The sequence below is a fragment of the Xenopus laevis genome, chromosome 2L, assembly GCF_017654675.1.
Source record: "Xenopus laevis strain J_2021 chromosome 2L, Xenopus_laevis_v10.1, whole genome shotgun sequence".
Classification (NCBI taxonomy): domain Eukaryota; kingdom Metazoa; phylum Chordata; class Amphibia; order Anura; family Pipidae; genus Xenopus; species Xenopus laevis.
Window position 1 is genome coordinate 166472536 of NC_054373.1, and position 14802 is coordinate 166487337.

The window sequence follows — 14802 nt, forward strand, 5'->3', positions numbered from 1 at the left end:
CTACTGGCATCTGACTGGCAGCTCTTGCGGTTGGCACTAAGCAGCACTACTCCACTCCAGCCAGAAGGGGCAGCAAGCAGGAATTCTCACTTCCTTTATTGCCTGTAATAGTGAATGGTTCCAAAACCAGTACAGATATGGGATCTGTTATCCAGGATGCTCTGGACCAGGGGCTTACCTGATAATGAATCTTTCTGTTATTTGGATCGTCATACCTTAAACCTACTAGAAAATCATGTAAACATTAAATAAACCCAATAGGCTGGTTCTGCTTCCAATAAGGATTAATTATATCTTAGTTTGGATAAAAGGGGACCCGTCACTGAAAGACAAGACAAGCCTTGCATCATCTCAGAATCTTGTTTGTGCACCAGAATGGGGGACCTGATGTCCATCCCCTTGCACTGGTTACACAATTCAATGGTGAAGAGATCGGGGGAATGTGGGGAGAGCAGTGACATCTAGGAAGTGCTGAATGGAAAGTGAAAGTAATTGCTTGCCCCGCCTCTATGCCTAAGGCATAGAGGAGGGGCAGACAATATTTGATTGACAGCTGAGATTTTTAACTGAGCTTACAACAGCTATGAATGCTTTAATGAAAAAATAAAAATGTTTAATTGTTTAATTTAAAAAGGACTTTTGATATACAGATTTTTGTGTCTGGGTGACAGGTCCACTTTAAGTACAAGGTTCTGTTTTATTATTACAGAGAAAAAGGAAATTATTGTTTAAATTTTTAGATCATTTAGATAAAATGGAGTCTATGGGAGATGACCTTTCCCTAATTATGAGCTTTCTTGATATCGGGTTTCCGGATAACAGGTCCCATATCTGTATCAGTCTTCTGCCTTGCATTAATCAAAATACGATGGGACTCAGGCTTTAACTAATACTTTGCTGTGACTACAGCTTGATATATATATGGAATAGGCACCAGGCTGTATTAACCCACAGTTCCAAGGGGGGAGCCTAATAAGTGACTCAGCAGCCTTACCAGGATCAATGTTCTTCCAGTATCTAAGGGTTGTTCAATCCAATCCTTCCTTTTAAATAAATGGCAGTTTAAATAGTGGTCTGGCACATATAAACATATGGCAGGTCACTAGTTGATTCTGCTCTATAATTAATAAACTTGAAATAAATTTCAATTTGCCCCAATGACTATTTATCTAGTGGTTAATTTAAGAAGGCACTTTGGTAAAATATAGAATAACTAAAGGCAATGAAGTCATGACATTTTGCCTTTCTCTCTATAAATATATTATCATTGTTAGGAAGGAAGATAGACTCTTCCCAAGCATAATGAAAACCCGGGAAGAAGTAAACAGGGGACCCTGTTCCCCTTACCTTAATCTTCAACTCATGGCTCTCCAGCTGTTGGGAAGAATAATCCTCAGCACTCCCATCCGGAAAAGAGACAGCTGGGAGCGGCTGAATGATGGTGGGAGCAGCACTTCAAAACAGCTGAAGGTCCGGCTGTCTGTCATCTCTGCACAAGACTTTATTTAAATAACCATCAATAAAATCGGCTGCTTCCAAGGTCCCCAGCAGGAAGTGAGGAGTGCAAAGGAGCAGCATACCTTGCACCAGGACATAAGGACATTGAGTTGACTTTGGCTCTGAATACCTTCACATCAGATGATTGCTTTCAGTGCTCAATCTGCAGCTGGCTGAAAAAAAAGCTAATCACTGATTGGTTGCTATGGGTTATTGCCCAGGTGCAAATTTGCCCACTGTTTATAAATGAACCCCCAGTGTGCAACCGCCCCCCCCAATCACGTGCTGAAAGATATCCCCCTGCCCTGATAAGACTTATCACAGCTCCGGTGGGTCCCAAAGGAGTGCAGGCCCAGGGGCAATCACACACCCCACACCCCTGGTAGATACTGAGCTCAAAGACTTGCAGCTACCCCAAATAATACAGCATTGACTGCATTAGTCAGCACTATAGTCATAATGGGCTGACGTAAAAGAAACATGGGCTTCCCCTTCTTGCCTCCTACACATCCCGTAACTTGAGTCTCATTCAGACACAAGTTGAGGAGCAGAAAAATGATGATGGATACCATAGGACAGGTGCAAGGGTTGAGATCTTGCACTCCGTGGAAAAGTAAATTACCCCATTGCTTCCCTCAAGGACTATTGCCCTGAAAATGTTATGGGTGTCCCTCTTCTCTAAAGAGTGGTGTTAGTGATTCTCTGCACCCTGGGAAAAACTGCAGCTCACATGTAGTAATGAAGAGAAACCAGTGAAAACATACCCCATGGCACCATTAATTAGCACAAGCAAAAGCTTATGGTGCAATACGTTTGCCTCCAGCCTCAAAGCAGCTATTCCATCTGGAAGTGGCTCTTATCCTTCCATTAGCAAAGTGTGAGTGGTTTCTGTGGTTTTCCTTTCCTGTTGCGTCTTATTGGAACATATTTCATTGTCCTCAGTGCTGGCGGTCAGGAGCCTAAGTGCTCTCCATGCCCAAGGTTGAGAATATGGCATTTAGCTTTCCGTTCTACTCCCAGGTACCTTATGGGAAAAGCAGGTAACCAATAATACTGCTTTGCTGCCAATGCAATGAATAGCGAGGGCTTTTGGGAGTCATTATGTCTTGGTGTATGTAATTAGAGACATAAAACATGAAAAGAGCGCTCAAGCTCCCCACAGTACCTCTCTCCAGGTGCTCGGTCCTCAGTGTCCCCACTGTATAATTGTAATAAACTTGAAAAGTTGGATGGCACTTCCAAACTTTTCAAGTTTATTATAATTATAGAGACATGTGGGGGATACCACATCTGGCTCTGTGGGGGCATTCTTTAAAGACTTCAGCACAATGTAGTCATCACCCAATGAAAGGGAGAATATACCCCAGTTACTTCCACAAGAGAAATATATATGGTGCCCGAGCTCCCAACCCCAATCCACATACATCTACCCCTACTGTTTTTGATATAAATGCCCCATTTCCATGTTTGTTCAGGAAACAACTGCCAACGGGGCTTCATTTATATATCACAATACCGACGTATTTAAACCGAACAGACTTAAAAGTGCATTTCAACACTAACGGGCCAAGTGCCGTCTCCTTTCTCCTGCCTATATAATATGTACATAAATACAAAACTACTTACAGGTAACAAAGCCTACTGACCACGACTCTACAGGCCAGTTTTTTTTGTACTACAATATACAAATGAAAACTTCTCAGAAGTTTATAATTATCAGCATGATGCTCACGCTTTGGGTTTAGTAAGGTCGAGACACATTGGGGAGGCGGAGCTCTGTGCACAGGTCCCACAAGGTGTACGGGGTACAAGCGTCTTCAGTTCTATACAAGCCTCGTTATACGCGGCCTCATTCCAGATATGCGCTATAAAGTAGGAAACCATCCTGTAACGTGTCCTCTTCCTGAAAATTGATCATGGTTGGTTGAACTTGCAATTGGTGCTACAACGAGTGGATCAATTAGACGGCCTATAGAAGAAAAAGCTCTGTTAATAACAATGTTCTTCTTGTGTCAATAGGGAGTTTATAACCTCATTACATTTTTCAAATCAACACAAGAGCATGCTGGATGCATGGAAGAGTTAATGGGGTAGATGGCCCTTAAATTTAAAATACAGTGATATTCAGAGACAATTTGCGATTGGTCTTCATTTTTTAATTAGTTTGTTCTTAAAAAAAAATAAAAAATCCCCCCCATGGGGTGGTCCTTGCTACCCCTAGTAAAGTGTCATGCACTATTGCCTTAGGCTTGACTCTCAGCTGGAATCATAGCAGGGGTGCCAATGGTTTCAACAGACCATCTAGTGATCCTATTGGTTTGTAATTAGATTTTTTAGAAGGAACAGTTCAGTATACAAATAAAAACTGGGTAAATAGATAGGCTGTGCAAAATATAAAAATGTTTCTAATATAGTTAGTTAGCCAAAAATGTAATGTATAAAGGCTGGAGTGACTGGATGTCTAACTTAACAGAACACAACACAACTTCCTGCTTTTCAGCTCTCTAACTCTGAGTTAGTCAGTGACTTGAAGGGGGGCCACATGGGACATAACTGTTCAGTGAGTTTGCAACTGATCCTCAGCATTCAGCTCAGATTCAAAAGCAACAGTTATGACCCATGTGGCCCCCCTAAAGTCTCTGATTGGTTACTGCCTGCTAACCAATAAGTGGAATTCAAGAGAGCTGAAAAGTAGTGTTCTGGCTATAATGTTAGACATCCAGTCACTCCAGCCTTTATACATTACATTTTTGGCTAACAAACTATATTAGAAACCTTTTTTATTTTGCACAACCCAGTTTTTATACTGAACAAACCCTTTAATAGCCACTATTTTCTTTCCAGGATTCTTATGCCGCTGCAAAGGGGGTAGTTCAATTTTAAATGAACTTTTCGTATTACGCAGGCTCTAATATTCTGACATAATTTGCAGTTGGCCTGAGAGATTGAAACAATTTTGGGATCTGGCTTGGGAACAGCTACACAGACAGAACCGGTATTGTTGTGCATCTTGATAAGACCAGGGGCAGGCAGCTCTGCTCACACAAGTCACATTACAAGGGGATTGATTAAGTTAAGTCACCTGTTTATCATCTTCCTTGTCAGAGTCTTCCTCTTCATCTGCCTGTGTTCCATCAGCAGCCTGACAGGAGGCCAACTCCAATAAGCCAAGATGTTTGGGAGATTGCATGTTTGCAGAAGGCTCTTCATAGCTCTGGTCATGGTGCTCGTGTTTATCGCTCACATCTTCATTCTCTGTATTCAGAGAGTTTCTGTCTCCTTCTGGAGGCTCCGGATACGACTCACAGGCACACGCGCTGTCTCTGCCAAAAGGGCTCGGCATCAGGGGCCAAGTCTCTGCAATATCTCCGCAGGACGAGTGTGGAGCAGGTCCAAAATATGTAGGAATCATTTCTGCTACATGGTCTTCATTGCTGGGGAACAAAGAGAGAACAGATTATTGCTCGCCATCAAATGAGGCAAATATACTTGATAGAACTTAGATGTCTCGGAGGAGTTACATGAGCTCCAAAAAGAATGGCTGATACCCTTATAGTGAGCAGTAAGCCATATCGCATCCCAGCTACAAAACAAAGTCTAAAATGGAATAAATGGATAAAATATACATTATACAAGAATTTCATGGACCAGTAGGTTAATTCCAGATTTTTACTGCAGAGAATATGCAGTTCCTTCATAGGAACACCTTAAAGAGATACTGAGATCATAAAATAACCTTTTCATAACATTATCTTTGAATGCTATTTGTAATAAAAGTATTTGCCTGATGCTTTTACATTACCTTTCTTCCTCTATGAGGGGGGCTGCCATATTTATGCAGCAGTAGTCCGTTAGCATTAGAAATTCTAACTGACAGGTTAGGAAGTGACAGTCAGGTTGGCAAAACAGTCATGTTTAGGAACTTCAAGTAACAATTACTTACAAAAGCAGTGAAAAACGATCAACGTGACCTATAGGTGACTTTTGGGGTCATGGCACAGGCTCAGATTCGGGGAGATTAGTCGTCTGGTGACAAATCTCCTCTTCTTCAGGGTGATTAATCTCTCCGAACTGCCTCCCGCCGGCTAGAATATAAATCGCCGGCGGGATGGCACAAGGAGCACTTCGTTTTCCTAAGTCGTCCCGAAGTTTCCTTGTGAGGAACGACTTCGGAAAACAAGTAGTTTGGGGAGATTAGTCGCCCCGAAGAAGAGTCACCGGGTGACTAATCTCCACAAATCTGAGCATGTGCCCTGACCCTTAAAGGAACAGTAACGTCAAAAAATAAAAGTGTTTTAAAGTAATAAAAATATAATGCAGCGTTGCCCTGCACTGGTAAAACTGTTGTGTTTGCTTAAGAAACTCTACTATTGTTTATATAAATAAGCTGCTGTGTAGCCATGGGGGCAGCCATTCAAAGGAGAAAAAGCTCAAGTTACACAGTTGATAGCAGATAAGCTCTGTCTGCCTAATGGTGTTATCTGTTATCCATTCGTTAACCTGTGCCATATAGCCGTTTTTCAATTTCCGCCATTGCTCTACAGCAGCATGTTTATATAAACAATAGTAGTGTTTCTGAAGCAAACAGATCAGTTTTACCAGTGCAGGGCAACACTACATGATATTTTCATTACTTTTAAACACTTACATTTTTTGGTGTTACTGTTCCTTTAATGTAGATTAATATTTTGAAAAGAATAGACATTTTTTGTGTCAGTATCACTTTAAGTATCTATCTTTTCTTCAGCTTCTCATCAACTTATTGGCCCAACCTGACCGTATACAGTAAGATCTGTTCATTTGTTGAGGCTGCCAAAATAGCAAATATTTGCCCACCCAAGGATGTGCCAAATCAAGATGTAGTCCTCATAAGATTTAAGTCCAATATAATTCTTACCAAACCCTGATCTTTATGGTTGTATGGTCTCTAGTTGCCCTTGCTTCACACTTGATAAAGGGGGCAAACCAATAAACACACTGAGTGCAGAATCCAATAAAAGTATATATAAAGCATTACACTGCTCTGTTTGGGTCCTTGTTGTATCTACAGAAGGAGAACATTGCCCTAGCTTCCCACATACTCCAAGTACATGCTGATAGGGAAACTGGTTCCTAAAAAAGGATCTAGTTCCTATTTGTAATAGGCAAAAGGAATCCTGGGAATGAATTCCAAACAAGCTCCAAAAAAAATCCCATTTACATGGGTTTATCCTATAGGCTAAAGCTCACCCACTGGGTTTTTAAAGCAGAAGCCAGGATAATAGCTGATCAGATTCCCAACTACAGACCAGTTTTGCCTTTCTTGAGGCTCATCAGTGTAGTGCAGGGTTAATAGGGAAACTAGTTTGTAAGCTCTACTGGAATAGTGACTAATGTAAAAAAGTATACATTCTAAGACAATGACTGAGTTCTATGCTAATACAATATAAAGGATGATAATAACTTAAAATGTGCAGCCCTCATGCATCCCCCCAGCTGTGTGTTGCAGAATGTTCCAGCTGTCCTGGCCCTATACTACAAACCTCCAGTAACTGAAACTTCTAAAGGTCTCAGCATTAAAAGATGCAAAATATCCTGAGGACAAAGATTGATGTCCCTGACCCAGAAAGAATAAAGAAACATCATTCCGTTGTCCATTAAATGATGCCCACAGAAGACTAGTTCCCACAGTAGCTATCCCTGACATAGCCATGCTGATAAAACGACATGAGATCTTGACATCACTTAGATTTAAGTCTGTCGGAAAGTAAATTCCTCTAATGTATGAGACTTTGGAACAAAGCTTAGAGCAGGGGTCTTGAACTGCATTCCAAAGGAACAGACAGCTGGGAGCATACGCTCCAACTACTGCACAGCCTGCAAATGTGTTCTGCTGAGCCTGGAATGCCTTCATATTAACAAACCCAAAGCAGTTTTTTACAACTGGTTATGGACAGTGCCAGACTGGGGTGTCTGGGCCCCCCATCCCAGTCGCAAACTCCATTCAGTCCCTCCAAATGCCGCCCCCTAGTTACATACAGTAGCACTTACCACTTCCTTCCCTTTTGTGACCCCAATCGGGGGACGGCACTCACAGTTCCAGCTGGAGGGAGCGGCCTGGATTGGCAGGGGCAGTGGGGCCCACTAGGGTTTTTACCAGGTGTCCCGCCAGCCCAGTCTGACCCTGCTTGTAGACCATGCTGGCCCGGTCACTTACATAGGGTTGCCTCTAGCCAATTCTAATGGCCAAAAGAGATAACATCACATTTGTCGACTCATTATATTATTAGAGCAAGGACGCTAATTTTTTTCACAAAACTTGTTTTTCTCTACAAATTCATATTTTTTTATCTCTCCAAAACCCTAAAAATGTGAGATTTATTTAGTGTAAAAACCACAAAAAGCTCTAATACAAAAGCAGTTGAGGTCCTACAGAAGTAAATGGGAGCTGTGCTGATCTTATGGACATGCTTTTTAGCAATTCAGACGTTTAGAAGTTTTCAGATTTTTTAGAGCATCGCTCCACGTTTTTTTCCCCATTTCTACTTTTTATAATCCGATCTTTTAATAACTTACATGGCATTCATGGTTTTAGACAAAAAAACTGAGTTTAAGTGTGGTTTCAAAAAGCTCTAATAGCACTAAAATTCCACCTTAATAAATGGACCTCTAGGTCTTCTCTATAACTATCTCACCGTCATTTAATGTTAATGCAGATTTTACCATTAGCCCACTAATTATTCCCCATTTGTTTTGTAGGAAACATAAGTTCAATGATGGCTTTGGAGGTGTGCAAAGTAATGGGGACTGCAGCCTTTTGAGGTCTTGGGGAAAATGTTAAAGTTTAGAAGACTGAGCCATTTGAAGGGCCACTTGGACCCGTTGTACAAGGACCACATCTATTTATTGACATGGTCTTTGTTGAGGGGGATTTACAAGGGCCAATAAGCTAGCAACTTGCTATGGAGGGACCTAGTCGGCAGTTTTATGGGCACATGTATGGCCACCATTTAGAGATGGTAAGACCAAAACTGCAAACTGAGCCAGGAATGTCTTCAATAATCTAGTGGATAGCAAAAGCACATACATACCCCTGCTAAGATATTCAAAGGGAAAATACAAATATATATTGGCCAGTGTGACAAAAGGTTTGTTCTCTACTGTACGGAAATACCTTACCCCTCAAACAAGGTGCTGTGGGACTGGAATATACAGATGTGTTCCATGCTGCGGGTTTCCTCACAACACAGGGATGGAATCAGGTGAACAGGTCCTGAGGAGAGAATGATGGCAGACATATTTAGATGGTGCTCTGGGCTAGACATCCTATTGATGCTGTACAACAGGTTCTGGCTCTAAGATAGTTACATATTTTAGCAGGCACTGTGTGAGTGGTAGAAAGCCAAGGGGACAGGGCAACGCAAGGTTTCTGAGGTCCAAGATTAGTCGCCAGGCGCTAAATCTCCCCGAATTGCCTGGTGTGGACTAAGCGTTACAATTATTCATTCTTTCAATAGCAAATAAGAAGTTTGCTTTCATTGTGCTAGTCTATTAAACCATAAGATAGAGGTTAGAGGTGCTAGCACTGTGTAAATCTCATTACATCATTTTATCAGTCCTGGAGGAAATGTTCCTGATCTTCTCAGTCTTTCCCCTATATCTCCTTTTTCCCATCTACGCAGGACTTTTACCCGCCACCAGCTTACATACCCCGGACATGTGATGGATCTTGCTGGCAGTGGCAACATGGGCTCATTGCATGGTCTGCTACTCGTGGTCTGTCAAAACACGATAGTTCTGACCCAGTATACTGGAGCTCCTGTGATCTCTTGGACCCTTTGGAGAAACATCAGAATATAGCTGATTCCATGGCCTTGGATGCAATGTTCTCTCATTTAAATAAGCAACCCGGTGAAACAAAGTTAACATTGAAGCATGAAAGATTGCATGGCTGTATGAAATGTGGAGGGGGAGGGGCATTTACACAAGAAAAACATAGTATTAGGGTCTCTTCAATCCCAGAACATGCAGTACTTACAGCTTGGTTTCTTCTCCATGAATTGCCTTTTGCAGTAGATAATAGAAAGAATGAGCAGAGCCAAGAGAACAGTGGACAATGCGCTACATATAACAGCAGCCAGGGCCGTGTCCCGGGGACTGGAGGCAGTGGAAGGGATCTTCACAAGGTTAACTTTGGCATTACCTGCAAAGGAATTAAAAAGAAAGTTACTAATTGTATTGTAAGCACATGTAAGCAGTACAAATCGAGAGTGGCAGGTCAGTGAAGACACCCAAGAAATACCTCCAAGCAACTGGTCACTACGGTGATCATCAAGTAAATGCTACTATTTGGTCTTACTAGGCTGTGGAGTAGACAGAGGCAGGATGAAGTGGGTACTTGGAGCTCTAATTCAACAGTTGGAGGGCTACCAGTTGGGAGCCGAGAACAATTGGCTCTTTGGGTACCATGCCTACACGATATACCCAACACAGTGATTCACAAGTTTCCAACAACACTGACGTGAGTCACAGGATAGCGGGAAAGGCAGACTTGAAACAAAAATAAAGCAGTCCAATTCCGATAGCTGAATCTGATTTCTATGGGTTTTGCATATCACATAATAAGAAGGTCTGCAGAGAGACGTCTACAAATCAAATACATATTTTCTGCTGAAGCCAAAATCCCAACAACTTCTGGTCAAACCACAGCTTTCACAACATTCTCCAAAGGCTGACTATAAAAATACGTGGCAAACCACTGCGATCGCCAAAGCCTGGGCTCTGAAACTCTATACAAAGTAAGCAAATTCCTTATATCCCCCCCCCCTCCATAAAATGAGAAGTCTTTCTCTCTCGCTGATGGCACAAGCAGTAAGAAAATTATTTATGATCCGACCAAAGAACTCGGGAGCCTTGACAGATGTCAGAGCAGAAAAGAAATAGCAGAAATGAGCTTTGACAGGAGTATATACCATTGCAGCCAGGCGTAATCATCTGAAAACCCAGTTTTCCAACTTCAAATATTTTCTTTTTGTGGCCGACGCTCATTTACCAAGTATTTCTCCCAGTCTTTCCACATTATATTGTAAATGTATGCAAGTTTGTTTTAGTTCTAAGTGTAATTTAGGCTTTTGCTCTGCCTCTTTAAGGAACACTTCAACATATATAGAATTTAAAGCCACACAAAGTCACAATTGCAAAAACAGCTAAAGATGGAAAAACTGTCAGTTCCACACAAACAGGTACCAAGACTGCACTAAGTCTAATGGTCAACCAATGGCTAAACAACTGGACCCAAGTACGGATCAAGTACATGATTTAGCCACTGGGCACTCAGAGAGCCTAAATAAATTGGCAAACCAGTGGTTTCAAGTTGTTTTTGCTTTTAGGGCAGTAGCTTGCACAAACTCTAATAGAACCTGCTCCTGATGGAACCATTATAGTCATCAGTCATTATAGATCAGTATCACACAGGGCTGAGAATGAAGGAAGTAAAAGTATAGGAGCTGGTATCTGGAAACCCAGTATCCAGAAAGCTCTGTAAAGGTTGTCTCCTTTTTAATGAAATACTTCAAAATTCTAAAACATTTTTTATTTTTCTCTGTAATAACAAAACTGTACCTTGTGCTTGATCCCAACTAAGATATAATGAATCGTTATTGGAGGGCATGGGTGTAACTACAGAGGAAGCAGATCCTGCAGCTGTAGGGGGCCCAGGGGTATAGAGGCCCCAAGAGGCCCTAATTAATAATATTTTAATATATATATATATATATATATATATACACACATATATATATACACATATATATATATATATATATATATATATATATATATATATACACGGGACAACCTCTGGATTTTGGGGGGCCTAAAATGATTTTCCTGTCTGGCCCAGTAACATCTAGTTATGACACTGTTGGTGGACAACAGTCCTATTTGTTTTATTTAAAGTTTAAATGATTTTTAAGGTATGACATTTCAAATTACAGAAAGACCCCTTATCTGGAAAACCCCAGTTCTCGAGCACTCTCGATAACAGGTCCCATACCTGTACAACAAAAGAACCTAAATGTCCATGTATTCTCCTGAGAGCTGCCAAGGAAGTGCCGGGTAATACTTAATACAATGAAACACTGGATTGTCCTAATTTATATACTTGTCCCCTTTTGACAACACTTAAAGCTAAATTAATACAAGTAGATCCAGTTGATCATGGTTTTCCACCAAAGTTTTGATCATAATGGAGCTAATACAACCATTTTTGCTGGACAAAAAAAAATATCAGATTGCCCTACGGGAAAAGGACCTCATATATGATATAAGGGGCCTTGCCAGATGGGATTTTCCTACTTTCCTGATAGATATTTCAGTAAGCCCCAAACTAGCAGGTCATCATTCTTGTCTTATAGATAACCCAACAGTGACCCACAGCAAATTCTGCATTGCCATGTATATCAACAGCTTAACATCTCTAACGTTGACTCTGTCTAAGTACGGTTAGCCCTATTGCTCGCGAGGCAATCAAAGCAAGAACCTTTGGGGTTCAGTAAAATTTCTGCTCCCAGTAACAAAAATAAAAAGAGCCCAGTAGTCTATGGTGATGCATTAATATCCCTTTTTTTAGTATCCCTTTTCACATGCCCAGGCAGTCTTGTGTAACCTAATAAACAAGGGAAACTACGAACATGCCTTTTGTATTCTAAAAAATAAAAAAACTATCTGAGACATGCTGCAGAATGAGAAGTTTAATCAGTAAACGATATACAATAGCAAAAAAAAAAAGAAAAAGATAAGGTGCTGTTGATCCTAGATTAGTCATTAATAATAGGGTCAAAAGAGGATCAATGCTATTGCAAGTTTATAGACTCTAGATAAGGGGTTTGTTTAAGCAAATATTTATTCAGAATAAAGCATTTTACATTCTCCCCAAATCATTGTTCAAAGCATGCGTAATGCAAATAGGTGTCAACCTGCATTAATTCTAGGTATTTCCAACCTTGTACTTTGCTATTTGAACCACAAAGGGAGGGATGAACCACTGAGCTCTCCATCTGTTACAGAAGAGAATTATAGTGTAGGACAAGTTATTGATCACTAACTCTCAGCTGGAAGCACACTTCACTATTTGCACTCCTTTTCCAAGTAATCCAGTAACAGTTTATGGGACCATTATTGCCTTTGAGGAGATAATTCTGAAACCACCATCTATACACCTTGCAATGTTCACATCTGCTTCTCCTTGTATCCTTATGCAGCTTTTTGAATATGTTTATTCCCTAATCATTGGCTTAATGACTAGATGCCAACTTAAGGTGGCGACACGTCTTGAACCACTTGTTTGGCTTGGTAACTAAATTAGTGGACCTGCTGGCCTGACCCAATAATCTGGTCCTTCAGTACACAATTGGCTCATATAAAGATTCCATTAAAACCCAATGTTGTAATTGTTGTCTACTCGACCATTGGTATTTTCTACCAGGTCCAACCAAAGCCCAATCTGTGAAGAGTGGCCAAGTAAATAACCAGAATCCACCTGCATAAAACGTCTACCCTCTTTCTCAGAATCCACATTCGATCCATGTTTTTACTTATGGGACACCTGCAATGCATGACCTTACTTCACACATAATATCAATGTTTACTACGTCAAGTCTTGATCATTGTCAGCCCCTACTTCTTGACCTCTAGGTTTAATGTTTCCAGACTGTTAGGATTAATGCTATCAGGTTTGTTCATGTCAATGGCAACTCTACATCCACTCTTCAGATCAGCCAAACTTTCAACAGGTTTCTCCGAGTAACCCAGTTACTCTGCAAGTTGTCTGCTCCACTAAAACCGAAGCTCTAACACATATAAGAGAAGGGAAAACACTCTAATATTGTAATAAATAATATATGGTGTTGGTTTCACTCTGGGTTAAAAATAATTATTATCTTTAAAAATGGCCCCTTTATTGGAGCTTCCCAGGTCCCTGTCTGTGTTTCAAAATATGGTAGGAGTGTCCTAACTGTCCCTGCCAGAAGCACAGTAAGAGGGGGATACTCAATCACAGCCCTGGAGTCACACAAGTAAGGACAGGCTTCAGTTCCCTATCAGTATCAGCCTAGCTACTGATTAGTTGCTATCCTACAGTGTGCTGAGTGATGTCAGCATCCCTGCACAGCCTGGGAAAGGAGGCAGCACAAAGGAGGAACAAATGGGAAGGACTAGTAGGTTTGTTGCAGAAATTTTCAATAAATCAACCCCAAACATAACTTTTTAAAGCCAATGCCTTCTGTATTTAAAAGAGTACAAAACACAAACTTGTTTTTGACATTTGTCTCCTTTAAACAAACTGCAACTTACTTGTCCCATACAATTGTCTTCTATACTCCGACTCCCTCATCTCCCATCAAATACTCTTACACTGCAGTTGGAGTTGTGGGTCAGTGGAGCGTGTCGTTTTTAGTCTGTGTCTCTTTTATTCTTTCAAAAACTGGAGACTAATACTCATGTAACTATGGTTTTAAGTGCCATGTGAATAGGGATTGTTTTTGGGCGAGTGTTGGTCCCATGGGGGACATTAGACAAAATTAAAAAGCTCTAAGTCAGTCATAAATGAAGATCCCAAAGCAGCCGAACTGGAGCATTACCTTGCCTGCATATTTAAGTATATATCGGTCAGTTCCCACTGAAGTGCCACAGGATGCCCCTGATGGACAGTTACCCCCTGATAATATGCCCCTGACGTATAGTAAAGCCCCGGCAAATGTTTTGGTGCACAGTTTCAGGTACAATTAACTTCAATCAAATCTCTCATAATGGCATAGTCCTAAGGATCTCTGGCACCCAAAGTATTTTGATCCTGTAGCTGCAATGATGCCAGGGGCAATATCCTTAATAAAGAATTTACTTGGCATTTATTGAAGATAAATAAACCAGGGCATCATGGTTATGTCAAAATGTCTAGCACAAAACAGACTTATCTTTGTCACAACATCTGCGCTCTGGGATTTAAACTGAACGGGCTTTTGTCTTTCAAATATACGTTTTTACCAGGATTAGTAGATGGGGCTGCCAGCTGCACGCAAGAACAAAGATAGGAATCGGAAGGGCAAAAGCTCAAATTGCCATGTTCGGTCTCCAAAACATTCTTCCCGTTCTCTGATCCCTGTAACTGTTGTTGCGGATATAAAAAGAGCCATACAGACAGGCGGCTGATGAATTGATGTATTCTAGTGGTTGAAAATGTTAAATACAAAAATCTTTATTGGATAAAGATGGAGAGTTCTGGGTCAGGTACAAAGACTAATAAATTGTGTTTAAGATATACATTTATAG

The 14802-nt window shown here is 40.9% G+C and overlaps 1 protein-coding gene across 2 annotated transcripts in view; it reads right to left on the reverse strand.

Annotated features, from left to right (window-relative positions):
• Positions 1-3190: 3190 nt before the first annotated feature.
• The window catches only part of tnfrsf19.L (tumor necrosis factor receptor superfamily member 19 L homeolog), a 56478-nt gene continuing 44866 nt past the window's right edge, over positions 3191-14802 (reverse strand). For both annotated transcript variants that reach the window (XM_018247727.2, XM_018247728.2), the window contains exons 6-10: positions 9515-9679; positions 9187-9312; positions 8656-8749; positions 4580-4931; positions 3191-3466 (exon numbers count right to left, since the gene is read on the reverse strand). In XM_018247727.2, the coding sequence (XP_018103216.1) occupies positions 3458-3466; positions 4580-4931; positions 8656-8749; positions 9187-9312; positions 9515-9679 (746 nt within the window). In that variant the 3' untranslated portion in view covers positions 3191-3457. The remainder of the gene's footprint in view (positions 3467-4579; positions 4932-8655; positions 8750-9186; positions 9313-9514; positions 9680-14802) is intronic.